Here is a 17,051-nt window from a genome sequence, read left to right on the forward strand (position 1 = left end):
TACTAATATTGTTTTTCTTAATTGTGCTGGTTCATCGTAATATTACAACGGTCTGTTTATTTCATGTTATTCTTTAGTGTATGTTGTAATATTGTGTCCCCCCCCCCCTCATGCATCTGACCGGCCAGACCCTGCAGGTTTATGTCATCTGTGTCTTTCTCATCACCTTCTCCTGCAAAACAGGAAGCTACAACCTAAATGTTCGTTGTTTTCGTTTCCACATGACATATAGTTTATTATCAAACACCGACACGAAACAATATCGGTCTCAATAAGACGACTAATCAATTATCTTCTCCTTCTGTCTCTGCTTTTTTTTTTTTTTTCTTCTTTTTTTTTTTTTTTTTTTTAACCTCCAGTGGAAAAATATGAATTACAGCACTGCGTGGTGGACATGCGCGGAGCTGCAGCGAATATGGCGGCTTGCATCTGATAGAAAGTGAGGAATCTCCCATCAAAATACCCTGTTCACACGGTTGGTACGGCTCATGTCTCATTATTACTCTCATGTGCTGCGAAAGACAAGGTTTCTCGCTCGTTTGTTTTCCGGGCTGCAGTCACAGGCTGACTAGCTTTTCCTGCCATTTGTCCATGCAGTGATAGATAGCAGAGCGTGTTTATACTGTAGTCTGTGCAGCCCGAGAGCTCGGTGCGTACAGTAGCTACATTGAACTCTGCAGATTTGCCTTTGCTTTCTGTTTACCGGATTCCTGCAGAGGATTTCACTGCAACTAAGAAACGGTTTGGCGCGAGCCCGCAGCCTCGTAGCATCGCCCCGTTGTTGTAATGTAACGTTAGCAGTGTTTAGCCTGTATAATGAGCCCTGTCCCGCCCACTAAATGTGACCATAACCCAAATGAAAATGCGTCACAGACTTTTCTTCACATTTCATTTCTATCTTGTGCTCATTTAGTCTCTCTCTCATCCCAATCTGGACTCTACAAATGAAACAGGGGGGGAGAAAAACACTGTCATTGATCAGCCGTACGTGCTACCTGCTTCCACTGAGCTTTAATGTATCACATCTTCAGTGATGTTATCAAGAAAAATACTGATGAAAGAACAGCCTAAGTTACCATCCTGGAGGTGACGCCCTGCAGCGGCTCACACCCCTCAGCCTCTCAGCAACAGTAATGTGATCCTCAGCCTCCTGTCTCCAAACTGTCCTGCCTGACAGAGGAAACAGCAGGCGAGGCTGAGGAGACAGTTTCCAGTCTGGATTTGCATTTTGATCTCACTATTGTCACGGTTTTTTCTTTTTTTTTTTTTTTAAAGAAAAAAGGAAACTTCCCCCTGTAGTCAACAGAAAGATGTGTTGATTTAAACCTACAATAACTTTGTCAACTTCTTTTTAAAGACTTGATTATTTAAATTAATTGCAAAAAAGATTAGTTGATGGATCAGTCTACGCTTAATATTGTGACAATCAGACAGTTGTTATATAAGATATTAACATTTGTTGGCTCAAGCTTCTAAAATGTGGGAATTTGCTGCTTTTTCTCTGTTTTATGCTTCTGTAAATGCTTTTGTCAAATATTACCTGGCTGCAGGTTCTCGGGTGTAGAGCTGCAACTAGTGATTGTTTTCGTTATTGATGAATATGCCAATCATTTTCTGGATTAATAGATGAATGATTTTGTCAATATAATGTCTTTACAATCAGGACATATTAAAACAGCTCAAAGATATTCAGTTTACAGCCACATAAAACAAAGAAAAGCAGCAAATCCTCACACTGGGTAGACAAGAAGCAGCAAATAGTGTTTGTAGCGGTTTGGATTCAAATTTAACATAATTTTTCGTTGTAGCAGGTCGACTCGTCAGTTAATCGACCAGTTGTTTCCTAGATTTGTTGGTTTTTTTTTTGTTTTTTTTGTCTGTAAACTGAACATCTTCAGGTCTTGATCTCGTTGGTCGCACTAAACAAGCGATGAAGATGTCACTTTGTCCTATATAGAAAATTGTGATGGGCATTTTCACAATTTTCTGACATTTCATTTACCAAACAATGCATCAGTTAATCAAGCAAATTATCGTCAGACTGAACAATGATGAAAATAGTAAACAGTTGCAACTCTTATTGAAGTTTGAAGAGGCAAAAATCAGTTAATAGCCTTTTATGGAAAGATAAGTGACATTTGTTTTTACTGGCTGCCCCCTGGTCCAAAAACAAAGTAACCTTTATTTTGGCTTGTGTTGATATTTTGATACTTTTTTTTTGACTCCATTACCATAAATAATTCTCAGTGAAGTTAAGGCCCTTTTTTATTTCTTTTCCTACCTGCACAAAAATATCCACTATCACTGTATATGCACATGTCCTGTGGATAATAATAATGGAAACATCATCTTTTCATTTACAAAATAAGATATTTGTGTTAGATTCTGTAAACATGTAAAAAAAAAAAAAAAAAAAAATATGCATATGTGATCAGTTAGTTTTTAAACAATGAGTTGATTTATGGAAAACTGATCAACAGAAAATGAATCATCAGTGATAATTGGTTATCATTTAAGTTATTTATCAAGCAAAAATGCCAAACATACTGGTTCCAGCTTTCTAAATGTGAGGATTTGCTGCTTTTCTCTGTTTTATTTCATTATTAATTGAATATTTTTGGAATTTTGGACTGATGGCCGGACAAGTTAAGCAATATGAAGCAAACACCTTTGGAAGATGTGTTCCAAAGGTGACTTATAGACATTATTAATTAACTAATTGTAGAAGTATTTGACTGATTATAGATTTAGTAATGAAACAAATCATTAATTACAGCCCTGGTGTCAATGGAAAATGCTTCTCAGATACTTTATACTTATACTGTGTGAAGTAAAACAATGAAATAACAGTTTTTGTGTGAGCATCAAATATCCATATAAAGTAAAATATTTAAAAATGCAACCTAAATATATGCACTAAAGTATTGTTTTTATTATTATAACAAAAATCTATTTGCGTTAACTATAAAGTGAGGGAAAAAAATAGTATCACCAACACTTCGACGGCTCATCAAACAAAAGTTACGACCAGGTCTCGGGTCATTTTTCAGACCCCCTCACTGTTCAGGTTTGTAAACGTTACACTAATCCCAGATCAGTGGCAGCCTAAGTGGAAATGGAGGTCGTAAAAATTAAGTGCTTCCTGGTTTACTGCGCGGTTTTGTCTGACCCTCTTGAGTGAGGCAGACAGACCAGTGCAAACATTGAACCAGTCTGAAGCTGAGCGAGGAGCAGAGCTGGAATCCTTTTCATGTCAGCCAGCAGATGTCCCACATCCACACGTCTTAATGGCTTTTTATGGCAGCTTGGAATCTTTATGGCTCCTTTTGACTCAATGGGATTCGCTGCAGAGACAGAGGGTTCCTCAGAGGGAGGGACAGCCACAATACATTGCAGATGCTAAAATTTTAAATCCCAAGGAGAGGAGACATTGTCTGGCCTCTGGAGTGATTTTAACCTTTGAATTTCTGGATTTCATTTGGAATATATCGCTTTTTTTTGATGCTCCGCTACCTTGGATCATACCTCTGCTTCATTTTGAGCCTTCGCTATGTACGGACTTTGTAGGCAGGGGGACTGCGCTGAGAGTTTTGGTGAACCTGATCTGGATTTCTGGGGCAGACTTTCAGCATAAACAGTTTGGTAACAGTTTTATTTTATGAATTATTCTTGCAGTACATCAGAAGTAGGTGTTACTAGTGTGGCAAAGCTGTTAACTGAAACATTTTGACCTGAGGAGTTCATGTGGACGTCACATACCATTTGTAGGACACTTTTTCCCCTTTCATCAGCATGAGTGTGCACGTTGTCAGTGTTTATGCTGTATCATACTTATATTGCTCAATTAATACGATTAGATGTTGTTATTGGGCTCTAAAGTATCCTTTTTATAATGGCTGTCCTTTTTGATGTATAAAGTTTCAGTAAATTATAGAATATGAGTTTATATCCCAGTTGTGAGTAACGGATGAGATGTTGTAGGATTATGGTAATCCAATCAGTAAAATATTTATAACTATCACTTTTGGCAGTTACAGAATGAAACCTGAAGCAAACACACTGAGGCAAAACAGTATTGTAGTATAATATCAGTATATTCAAATGGAAGATTTGCTTTGATTATGAGATTATGAATGTAGGTATCTTAAAGAATGATATTATTCTGTTTTTATTATTGTCAGCAAAGTCTTTGAAAAGGCCTTAACTGCAGTATGTTAGTCTGTCTCACATTGCTTTCCAACTGTCCTACCCAGTCTGCAGTACTGTTCCCTGGAGCTCCTTCATTCCTCCTGCAGACAAAAATCACTTCAAATGTGTTACAAATATTTTGCTTAATTTCTAAAAAGGATGAAGTAGCTTTCTAAAAGAGCTCAGCTCTGTAGGTTTCAGCAAACGTTACTCAAACAGGAGTAAATAGTGCGTTTGTTGGGGACTATATTTTTAGCCCAGAGTCAAAACAAACTACAGCACAAGTGTTCATGGTAATGTGTTCCTTCATTACAATAGAGCAGCTCACTGTGTTTTTAATAGTGCAGAGGAATAGATTATTCCAGGCTTTGGCCTCACAGACAGGATTTGTTGGCTCAATCAGCTCATTGTTGATGTATTTGGGTTTTCATTGGATTTGTTGACGGTACGAAAAATATCACCAACCCTTAAAATAAAATAAAAGGAAATAGAATACAGATATATTATAAAATGACCACTGTTCAAGTTTGTATAGCACGTTTTAACAGCACGGCAAAGTGCTTAACATAGGACATTAGGAAACAACAAAGGCATTAACACAACATATGAAACAAACACAACTCATTTATACAGGATTTGAAATAGTCAAATAAAATAGGTCACGAGAATGAGAACGTACATTAGAGTCGGCCTGTGTATTCTGGTATTTTTGAATATTCTGGATGAAGCTTTTGTTCTGTATCTGTCTCTTCTGCAGTGTTTGTGTAGGTAACGGTCTGTCTGACTTCACCTCCTCTGCAGCAGCACGTTGAAGTTTGGTCATCATGGGCCGAACACCACACAGAGGTAGGCCTTCACAATGAGCTTTTTGCTGCTTGTCCTGTTGGACTTAGATTGATTTGCAAATGTATTAACAGACTGAAAAACCAATTTGGAAAAAAAACGCTCAGAATGCTCCCAGACTTCTCCTTTTTGGTGTTTGCTATGCTTGACGTTTATTTTGCTTCTACTCAGAAGTATTACAGACGCAGGTTTTATGCCTTCATTCTCACAGTAATTACAGTGTGCGTGTTTGAAGCTCCCAGGCTGATGAGCGGTTCAATCACCGTTTTGATTTCAGATCAAAAAGAGGAGAAGAAGGAGAGACGGAGCAGCATCACAGCGGGCTCTGCCCTCGACAAATCTAATGGTTGGCAATTCTGAGTTCTGGCTTATTCCTTTTCATTGCTGATCCTTTCATTATAGTCTGATACAAAACTTTTTGAGTTAATAGCTTCTTTTTTCAGTCAGCTGGTTCTGTGTCAATGCTTTCATTAACAGTGATCAGCTTTTCTGTAAATTCTTGAATGGGTTAACAAAAAGCACTTTTCTTATAAATCTCCATAAACTGTGCAGATTTAGCATCTGTAGCATAAACAAACATATAATGAGCAGCTCTTTTTTTGTAAAATGATGAAACTCTGGTTACTGCTTTGTGGCTTAATTTCTTCATAAAAAGTGTTTTTATAAGCAACAAAATGTTTTGTAAACTGTGTTTTGGTTAACTCATTGCAGTACATTTTAGAACTTGTAGTAAATGGTTGTCTCTACTGTGCTCTCTCTCTCTCTCTCTCTCTCTCTCTCTCTCTCTCTCTCTCTCATTTTACTGTAACAATTCTTCAGTAATCTGTAGCTTAACCCTGTTTGCTTCTGTTGTTTCTGCCGCTAGAGCCGTTCAGCTGGGAAGATTACCTGAGAGAAACTTCCTCCATTGCAGCGTCGCCTACCTGCTTCAAACAGGTAGCTGATCATTGACATGCATTTTTAAGGCTCCATATCATTTATTTCCTTTGTATTGTTTCCTTAGATGCAAGTTGTTAAATGCAGTCTGCCGTGGCATATGACAAGCCTGTTCATTTTGATGTTGTGTAAATAGGTGTTGCTTAGTTGAAGGTGCTGTTCAAAGGATATGTGTGGTGTTATTCTATGTTTTTCTTATTGTGAGCAAAGACCAAAACCAACAATAAATGGATTCATCTAAAAATGTTGTCTGTGCAGCCAAAGCTGGAGATATCTTAGTCTCTTATTGTCCAAAAAATATTTAAAAAGTGACATTTTCCTTCATTATAATGAACATGGGCATGGAAGTGTATTTTAAAATAAGATACAATAAACAGGTTCTGTTGGTCTATGGCTGGAAATTCATTCAGTCAATTTTAAAGATTTACGTGTGCAGAAGGAACAAATGGGCTGAGTACCACAGACACACAAGCACTGAGAAAAGCACTAATATATGGCTGGTTTTGGTCTGTTTGTGGGATTTGTTTAGAAAGAATTACCAGCCTTATCCTTTATTTACTGTAAATTAGAATTAGAAGTCCCAGTGTGCATAGTAAACTAACCTGTCAGATTATAACAATCCTTCTCACTGGGAAAACTGATAAGTGATCTGACACGGTGAAGACCATGTCCAGTGTTTTTACTGTGGTGTTTTTAATTGAGCAACTCAAATGAAATCCCAATTTAACAATGTCTCCTTCGATATTTGATCATACTGGTATTTAAGTAGAGTAAAATTTCTTCACAATACAAACTGCGTCACAGTGAACGATGGTCTTTGTGTCCCTCTACAGTCCAGAATCCCCCCCTCCAACGACTTCAAAGCAGGTATGAAACTTGAAGCACGGGACCCTCGCAACTCTAACTCAGTGTGCATTGCAACGGTGATGGGCATGATGGGTACTCGTCTACGCCTGCGTCTGGATGGTAGCGACAACACAAACGACTTCTGGCGGCTGGTCGACTCGTCGGACATCCAGCCAATAGGAACCTGCGAGAGGAACGGAGACATGCTGCAGCCACCACTGGGTGAGCGTCTTTCAACTGGTCACTGGCCAACGCTGAGACATTCATGTTTTTTCATCTGACTTTTTCAATTCAGAGTTTGTTTGAGAAGTGGAACATTTGAATAATTACAGTTCTCAAACAAAAGTCTTAATCATTGTATGATAAATGCACTGGTTTTAAATTTTGTCTGACTTTCTCTGGTGCTTTCACCATGTCAGGTTACATTAAAACTTGCAGGAGAAAAGCGGCTGCAGTTTCTCTCCTGCGGTTGCACCAACTGTGAACCAAATCTGTGACGACAGAACGTGATTGGCTGATTGGCTTAAAGCTTCACTGACACACATGACGTGTGATGTGTTTTTCCATCCCATTTGTGTTAAGATCGTCTGATCCGTTATCTCCTATGGTTCTCTCTCACAAAGGAGATGCAATTTATTTGATTTCCTCCTTCTTCACAGCTTATCTTTTACATGAGGGCACCGAACACTATAGTTTTCATTTCCAGCAAGAAAGCTGTAAAAACAGTGAAGCTCAGGAGTTTATCATAAAGCCCTTATAGGTCATATTTCTATCCTTCAGATTTCTTTTCTTTTCACTCCCCTGTTAATATGGTGGCCCTTGTTTTTTTCATAGTATTCTCAAGTGTATGGTTCAATTAAAGCAGAAAGAGATAAAAATCTGGTCTCTGAAAGTGTTGCTCTATAGCAGGTATTAAATGTGTGATTTTTCTCACATACACCTTAACCCAACGCCATTGATGTTTTCATAAAACATTACTTAGATTCAATTTCACGAGTTTCAGAAGACTAATATAAACGTGTGTCTGGCCTGAAAATGTTTTGGAACAACATAACAGTGTGTATAGGTTTTGCAGAACAGTCAGAAATATTGAGGGTCAGTTTTAGATAAAAAAAAAAAGAAAAGCAGAACAGCTGCGCAGTGCTCTTGTGACACAAGTGTACAATGTGTTTGCATTTTGCTTATTGATGATACAATTTTGCAATAGAACAGGTGTTCTGTGTTTCTCTATTAGTCCACACTTTCTACTTCCCGTAGCGGGAAGTAGAAAGTGTGGACTAATAGATATATATACATACATATTTATATGCCCAAAACTGACTATTGTGAACTCACTGCTGCTACGGGAAGTAGAAAGTGTCCGACTTGGTGGCAGTCTTTTTATACCCCGGCATCTATAGTAGAAAAAGCACAGGTGTCATTCAGCCATCATTGATTTTAATATTTACACCTGTGTTTTTCCTACTGTGACGTATCAAAGTTTCTTCTGTTGAAAAGTTTTACACATGGACTTTGTTGGCATGGCTACTGTATACTCGATTTAAACTGGAGTAGAGATCTGATCAGCCTGTTTAGATGTAGCTGTAACTAGTGTTAAGTAGAGATTAGTGAGATTCTAATTATGTAATGGTGAATGTATTTAATATTAATGTGTACAAATTTATAGTTGTTGTACAAATGGAATACCTGACAAATACCCAACAAGTCAAAGTGCTTCATCACAATGATGGAAAAAATAAGAATGATTTATTATTTATTTATGTATTTTACAGGTCCACTATTTCCTAATGACTTACTTTCTTTTAAGTTCCCTAGAAAGAACCAAGACCTACTCTCTGTACTCTGAATAAAGGTCTCAAGGTTGTGCTTGTTTAGCAGGTAGAAATTACAAATTACAAATTATCTGATTCTTTCCAGTAAACTTTTGAGGAGATTATTTGGAAATAAATTGAAATTTACAGACCTGTAAAATAAAGTGTTATCCAAAACTCTTATAGAAATCCAGTATTAACATAAAGAGATGAGGCTCAATGATTTGCATCATTACCCACAATGGACTGATACACCAAGAAATGTGAAAGGGTTAGATATCTTGTTATTAATGGTGCTGTTGTGACGTATGCAGGTTTCAGGATGAATGCCTCCTCGTGGCCCATGTTCCTCCTGCGGACGCTGAGCGGAGCAGAGATGGCTCCTGCCTCTGCTTTTAAGAAGGTAATGATGACTTAAAGGCCGATACTCTAAAAGGTGCCATAACTTTGCACTGAGGGTTATTAGCTTTAAATTTTTAGATTTTGTGAAAAAGAGCGAAACGGCATTTAGAGTTTATCTTTAAATTTTTCAGTGAAAATTATTATTGCAGTAACCAGCACAGACACAAGAGGGAGCCACTCACAAATCACACCCCATACAGTTCAGCCACAGTCCCAGTGAAAATGTATAGTATTTATTTATCACAGTGTTTTGCCAGCAGAGGCAGAAAAACAGTTTGTTTATGTTGCTGTTTAGTTCAATAAAAATGTAATGAATTTTTTTGTCATTTGTACATTAAGTTAAATTGCTTTCAATATTTTTTTTCATGATTACTGACTTAATATTGATTTTTTTTTTTAAAAAGGACATTCTATAAAATGCGATTGACTCAGTTCAGAGTTTACTTTGCTTTTTGTTTGACTTTAAAACAGAGATTTTTCACATCACAGTATTTATTTGCTCACTTATATGTATACATATGTTTGTGTGTTTAGGAACCAGCCAGCCCTGCTAAAAACTACTTCCAGCCTGGTATGAAGCTGGAGGCGGTGGACAGAAAGAACCCCTACCTGATTTGTCCCGCCACAGTGGGAGAGGTCAGAGGTCAGGAGATTTTCGTCATGTTTGACGGCTGGCGAGGCGCCTTTGACTACTGGTGCCCCTTCGACTCCAGAGACATCTTCCCCGTCGGCTGGTGCGCCCTGACGAAACACAGCCTGCAGCCGCCCGGAAACTTCTGTAAGTGCTCCTCTGCCTGTAGTGTTTTTCTTGTTGTGCATTGTGTGGAGTTATTGTGGAGAGATTGTGAGTTCCACGTGCTGTGAGCAGTTTTGTGTCTCACAAACATTAGATGATAGAACTGGCGCTGATACCACAGGTATCACAGGTACTATAAAGTTGATAATATCATTATAATTTGGATCATGCATAAATATGGATCCAGAAAAAGACAAAACTGCTATAATTCTGCCCGTATGTGCCCTATTTTGTGAAAAATCGAATAAATAGTCTAATTAGCTATAAATAATTATGCTTAATATAACATAAAGAATAGAAAAGGACATTACTGCTCAGGTGCTGCTTGACTGAGACTCATTTAATTTTCAGAATATGGTTGTTCAGTCCTACAGATTACTTTTAAGTTATTGTCCTATCAGAAGTTAAAAGCTTGTTTGTGTCAATAGAAACTATTTTATTGTTCTTGTTTTGATTGTAGATTTGTGTTGCATCACTGATATTAAAAGGACATTATTCAATTCTCACCACTAGAGAGCAGCACAAGCACAAACGCTGATGTATCCCCGCCATCATTACAGGCTGTATGTTGAGTTTTGGCCACTGACATCTCAGCTCTTGACTTTTCGAGTGAAGCAAAGACTGAGAAGCCAAAATCCATCTTGATTGTTCTGTGCTCTGACCTCCTGCACTCCTTCATCAGCCTTGGCACTGGGGGTCATATTTCTCCTCAGCTGTGTTAGGCAGTGGGAGCCAGACTAGAGCTGTTGTCGAGACAGAGAAGCCTTGTTCAGAGCTTCTTGAATCCAGGAAGCCTTGTTGTGACGAGGTCTCATTGAAGTGGGTCACAGTTTGCACCTCGTATCAGAATATGTCTCAGACACTCTTGATCAGATAAGATGCCCCTCTCACACTTCTTTGTTTGTTTGTTTGTTTCTACACGCATGAATGTTTAGTTTAGTTGAGTTTAGTTTGTTTATTTAAAAGCACAAGTAATAAAAAAAAGACTTCATAGTTCCCAGAAGGGCTTGTATGTGTGTGTGTGTGATTTTCATATGATCCTAGACCCTGAGTTAACATCTTCAGTGGTAACAGGTCACTATTTGAGAGCAACAAATTTGATCAAAGTCAGAGAAATAAAAACATTTTCATAGGTAAATAATAAACAGTAATGTTTTTAATAGTACCGTATGTCTTAAATATTAAACTTTTTAAAATGAGAATTATCCTTATTATATAAACAGGATGTTACATCAGTGAACCAAAGAAAAGATAAACAGCATTTTATCGTTGTAGCTGGAGCTAATTTTAATTGCTTCATATACATCTGTGTCGTTTGATCTGAAAATATGCATCTTTGTTTTGTATGTAAAATATTTATCTCCAGTGTAACTTGTAGCTATTGCTGTTAAATCGGTGTAGTGGGGTAAAAATTACAATAATGGTCTCTGAAATGTTGTAAAGTTGAAGTATAAAGTAGCATAAAATGAAAAAACTGCACTGTAAATGAATTTACTTTTTTATGTTACATTCACCACTGATTATGTAAAATATTTAATGCACTAACTAATAATTGTAATCAATAATATTCCATTTTATATACATTTGGAATCTTACAGAAGTAAAAAAAAATGTAGTAATTATGACATAATTATTAACTGTGTCAGTGTTTGTTATTTTATTCTTATAATATGATGAATACTACATCATAATACCATTGTGTGACATTCATTAATTAGTTAGCAGTTAATTATATTTTAGGGTTATTATGCATTAATTATTCCAGTGAGTGCTGAGCAGTGGAAGTGATTTTACTGGACATTTACTGGACCAGGACCCTAAGTTTTGTCAACACCTGAATATGTTTGCTCTATTGTCCGGTTTGGGTAAAAAGTAGAAGAAATTAGGAAAAACCAAGTGAGTTTGCGACTGCTGAGGGCTGAATTTCATTTGTGCGTCCTGTGTGTGTTTTTTCCTCTGCTGCGTGTTGACTTGTCTGGCTTTGCTGGTGGGGTTGTGACCCGCAGCTCTGACCTCCACTCTGCAGTCTGCAGAGTCGCTTGAATAGATTCCAGATTCAGTTCTTGTTCTCATATATTAGTGCTGCTTAACATAACCTCAGGCAGTTTTTTTTATGTGTGATAGTTTGAGCTGTTCTTGGCTCCATTTTGCTCTTTTGATAGATGTGACAAAGCAGCTTGGCAGTTGGAGAAAAACAACAATTGCTGATTTTTCCACAAAGATAGTAGCACATTCCCAGAGTCATAGGACGTACGTCATCTAATATAACCAAGAAATACTTCAGTCTTCTGTAGGGACATCTTATTTGTCCTATTTTGTATCTAAAGGCATTTTTTTCATTGTGAAGTAATTACATATTTAAGATATTTAAGATGTGACCTTTTTTCTTATAATGCAGTTTATTTGGAGAAAAATAATTGTGTTTTTCATTGAAAAATATATCTTATATCTCTTGAGACGTGCAGGGAAATACCACCAGTTGCCAAAATAAATCTACGCATTGTTCTCACGTGTTTTTTTGGTCATTTTATTTTAGGAAAGTATTGTAATGTTATTATAAACTTTAAAATCTTATAAAAACCTCAGATTCTTGTTAGCTTAGTAATGTATCCTTAATGAATTATCCACAAACAAGAATAACTCACGTGCAAGCAGTAAGTGTAAGCAGGCTCCCAAAATCAATCATCATAAATTTTTTTTATTACCTTACCAATTTTATTACCAGGAAAAATGTTTGTTATGTTGCCTGTACAGTTGGAGTATTAGTTTGGACTTTTCAAATAAGCTATTTTATTTGCCGGTGCCTTTGTAGAAGACGGCTGTTCTTTGACCAAGTTTGGAAACATGAATATTATTTTATTTGTATTTTTGTTGAATAAATCCTTATTTGATCAGGTCCCATTGAGGTTGGGAACCTCTTAAAAAAGGGGAACTTGTCTAAGATGGCAGCATGAAAACAAAGCAACAGAAAATCAGGCATTGGATGAAATAATAGTAAGAACAGAAAATAGTACTGAAGATATTTAAAGGACCAGAGTGTGGGATTTAGTGAGCTTTGTTTTCAGAAATGCAATTTAATATTCCTAATTATTTTTTCATTAAGTATAATCACCTGAAACTAAAAATAAAATTATTGTGATTTCTTCGTTAGCTTTCAGTGAGCCCTTCACATCTACATAGGGGGAAGGCCCTCTTCCATGGAGCCTGCCATGTTGCACGGCCATGTTTCTACAGTAGCCCACAACGGACAAACCAAACACTGGCTCTAGAGAGGGCCTTTCACATTTTTCCATTACCTGAAGGCCACCATAGTTCTCCTACGCACTGGGAATGGGAGTGGTATTTAGTTGGCTACGAGCCGCAACCTCACCACTAGATGCCGCTAAAGCCAACGCACTGGTGCTTAAATTAGATAAGAAACTGCACGAGTAAAATGTCAGACGCGGTAAAAACTTCAAACACTGAAAAACAAACAAGACGTGCTGCTGTCATCCTAAATGACACAGATGAAGCGATAACTTTTCAGTTAACCTATTTCCATTTAGCTTTTTAATTAATGTTAGTTTATGTTAAATGTATTTATTGGATCTGTGACATAAATACTTTTTCATTAAAACTCATTTGCAGGAGATTCTTCTGCTTTTGCTGCTGAAGTCCACTGTGGCATTTGGTGTTTAAATGCTTTTAAAATAGCTGCTTTTGAAATATTAATAACCTAATATAATGTAAGTGCAAATTTGTCTGAGACCTCTTGAGATAACAAAAACATTGTACCACTTCCTTCTGTGTGTTTTTATATCGTCCTAATTTTTCCAGGGACACCATGCGGGACCCCCGAACATCACTCACACAAAACATTTCCTGTATGTGTCTATGGAAATTAGAGCTTTAATTGATATTGTTAAAGCGTGCAGGCAGCACTGAACTATTAATTATCAATCAGGATGTAATTATATGGTAATTACGCTCAGCAGTTACAGGAGTATGTCGCTATGTGATTTGCTCTAACGCTGAAGCTTAATGTTCAAGGTTTGGCTGTTTAGTTTCTTTGGCAGATATTTAGACATTCGCCATCCATCAAAATCACTTTGACAAATGGCTGTGGAGTGAGTCTTTTCATTCTGAAACTGGAGGTTTTGATAAAGTTTAGCAGGTGTAATAAACAGCAATCATTCTCATGTTCGCTGTTATGTTACATCAATTCACCATCCAGCATTTTCCTCCCCTTCACCCTGTTGTTGGTTGAGCAACATGTGGCCTTAAAGTTCCCAGAACACCAAGCTTCATCAATCTGAGGTGTGTGCACGTGTGTGTGTGTTTGTCTGGGGTTTCTCCTCTTAGTTGATGGATGACAGCAGTTACATGTCTGTCAGAGCATGTTGTCAGTCCTCAGGCTGTGAGGCAGTCATGTTATGACTACGTCCACACTACCACATTTTCATTTTCAAAAGGCGTTTTCACACAAAAACAATGTGTGTCCAGACGAGCGTTTTAGCTCCGTATCAGAAACGACTATCACAACTCAAAACGCATACATACCTGAGCAATCATGTACACTGGGCATGCGCAGTGTAAACAGGAAGCAGAGCGTAAACTCTGCAGTAGATTTGTTGCAATAAACACTACGGACGAGGAACCGCAAAGACAGCTGCAGAGTTAAAATGCAGAATGTAACTGCACAACAGCTGCTAGCAAAAACAACAAGGTCAGTAGCGCTTGTAATTCGCGATCCATGTCGCTTTCACCACTTGTAGTCAAGGCTGTTGAGACCCAATGGGGGAGCGACCACGGGTGTCTACGTCATCGCCTCCAAAGGTCTCTGTTTACGCCCGTCCAGCAGACGACGCAGCAACCCCAGATTTTTTCAAACTAAAACGGGGCCAACAAAAGTCTCCGTTTTTGGTGCTCGAAAGCGCAGGAGTAACGTGGATCGGAGGCGAAAAAAAGTATAGCAAGAGAGATGCGTTTTAAGACGAAAACGTAGTAGTGTGAACGTAGCCAAAGCGTCCACTCGGTGTTTATGTCTCAATGCACCAGAAAGACATTAAAGTTCAAATGTAGCTCCATACAAGACTGTCCGGCCAATGAAACACTAGTCCTTGTGGGTGAGAGCAGCTGCCACGATGTGACGTCCTTGTATCTTCTTAAGAGCTCACCAGGGGCCAGTTTTATGAAGATATTTTAGACTGATCTGTATTGTCATAGCATTCATAATTTAGCTCTTAGATTTGTGTAATGCTAGTTGGAAAGTTTCACAAAAACAATGGCTCACTTTTTTTCTTTTTTTTTTTATGACTGCACAGCCACCCTAGCAGCAGGCTCACTCTGAACCTGAAAACCAAACAAACATGGATGCTTCACATCAGCCGAAGATTGTCGTTCAAAGTAATTAAGCCTAAATTGAATGGAAATGCTGTTGTGAACAACATTAGTTTAATTTGTAAACCATCCTGAGCCTGACTGGCGAGTAAACAGAAGTACAGAGTCCCGCCACAATAAGAAGCCGCAGCAGCTCAGGTCTGTTCTGCCCTGAGGTTTTATACATCTGGAAGTTTTTTGTATCGTTAAACTCTTCAATACATTTTCCCTGTGAAATGTCCTTGTTGAAATCTTCCAGTAGACAAACATTTTCTGCTGGAGTAAACAGAGCTGAATGGTTTTGACTTGGTTTCTCAGTCAGCATTGTTTTTTTGTTTTTTTTTTAAGTCTTCAATTCCCCAGGAACTATACAACAGACACATTTAGACGTCTAAAGTCTGACTAAGCTACAGTCAAAGTCTGTCATGAAACCAGCGTTAGGTCTGTGCTTGCAGATTTACCCTGTGTGAGAGTGCAGTTTGGAGAGAAAAAAAAAACAACAGGAAGAAAGCTTAATGTAAATTACCACACAACAATGTTTGTATGCATGTAAGTGAATAAGTAGGGCTTGGGTAAGGTGTTAATGAGCTGATAATCAGCTGTGCATGTGAGAGAAGGAGTGAGAGACTCTGTAATTACTACTACATTTAAAATTTCTAATTAGCTTTCATCAAGATTGCCCTGTTGTGACCCTGCTACACAGTTTTGTAAGAAGCTACTGAGGAAGCCAAGATTGGTTGTCTAATTATTTTCCTTTTTGTACAGTAAGTGTAAGAATCGTTTTTTATTTTTGGTGTGATATGTCTTTGTTAAATTGGGTCAAAATGCAGGATAATGCTTTCTGAATAATGCATGAAGGATGCAGCGTGCCTCTGTTAGCAGACAGACGCACAGTGGATGGTGTTTTTTGGTTATTTAAGGCAGAATAAAACATTTTGTAGCTTATATTCTGCATTTTAAAATTACCTTTCAGACATGCATTTAATTTTCTAGATACTTGATTAATGTCGACAAAAACAAGGTGGTTAGTAATGCATTTAACAAAAATACTACAAAGTATATCAGTGTGTTCTTTTCTAAAATATCAAATGTATTAATGTATTACCTTCTTTTATTTCAACATCATCGACCGTCTGTGAATTTTGGTCGTAAAAGGCTAAACAAATCAAATTCTCTGTGGGGGCCCTGACAAGATATATCAAATAATTATATATCCATAAACCACTGGATATCTCTTTTATTAACTCATTTATATCAAAGAGTTTATTTTACTTCTTGAGTGTGCAACGTTAGCGCTCCCGTTTGTCCGCTCAGAAGCAGATTAAGATGTCTTTGACTGAAGGGACTTTTCCCATGCAGGCTTCCTCGCACTGCTCTGCTCCACATTGTTCCAGAGCTGGGGTGATATCCGACTATGCCACTGTTTCCTGACGCTGAACCTGGCCATCTTTCATCAGGGAATGTCTGAATAGGCTAGGGTTACACTGAGGGGGACCTCCTTCTGGGCCGTGAGAGGCTATGTGTGTGTGTGTGTGTGTGTGTGTGTGTGTGTGTGTGTGTGTGTGTGTGTGCGTGCGTGTGTGCGTGTGTGTTGAGAGAAAGCTTGCTTATGTGTGCACCAACTCCAAGAGTTTGAACCTTTTCACCCGTTTCAATCAGGACCCTTCTGATCCAGTTTAACCTTTTACCCCACCCACCCCTCTTCCCATCCCCCAATCCGCTCTTGGAGCCCCACCGTTAACCCCTATCCCCAGTCATCTCCCCCTCCCCCAGAGGCTTGCTGAGAAGCAGGTGACTGATGTAGACTGTCGATATGGCCTACAGATAACATGAATAAAGGGCTCAACTCCCCTCCTCCCTACCCACCACAC

At 38.1% G+C, this 17,051-nt stretch overlaps 1 protein-coding gene across 3 annotated transcripts in view; it reads left to right on the forward strand.

The window, feature by feature from the left end:
• Positions 1 to 387: 387 nt before the first annotated feature.
• scml2 (Scm polycomb group protein like 2) overlaps positions 388 to 17,051 on the forward strand; it is a 27,434-nt gene continuing 10,770 nt past the window's right edge. For 2 of the 3 annotated variants that reach the window (XM_087172762.1, XM_087172763.1), the window contains exons 1-7: positions 388 to 475; positions 4,946 to 5,034; positions 5,309 to 5,377; positions 5,897 to 5,967; positions 6,801 to 7,035; positions 8,939 to 9,027; positions 9,561 to 9,804. In XM_087172762.1, the coding sequence (XP_087028888.1) occupies positions 5,013 to 5,034; positions 5,309 to 5,377; positions 5,897 to 5,967; positions 6,801 to 7,035; positions 8,939 to 9,027; positions 9,561 to 9,804 (730 nt within the window). In that variant the 5' untranslated portion in view covers positions 388 to 475; positions 4,946 to 5,012. Of the gene's footprint in view, positions 480 to 4,945; positions 5,035 to 5,308; positions 5,378 to 5,896; positions 5,968 to 6,800; positions 7,036 to 8,938; positions 9,028 to 9,560; positions 9,805 to 17,051 lie in introns of all 3 variants that reach the window. The other variant, XM_023401688.2, reaches the window with a different exon arrangement.

The sequence above is a fragment of the Seriola lalandi genome, unplaced genomic scaffold (genome assembly GCF_002814215.2).
Source record: "Seriola lalandi dorsalis isolate HSWRI2012SDOR001 ecotype SW California unplaced genomic scaffold, Sedor1 jcf7180002053712, whole genome shotgun sequence".
NCBI lineage: Eukaryota > Metazoa > Chordata > Actinopteri > Carangiformes > Carangidae > Seriola > Seriola lalandi.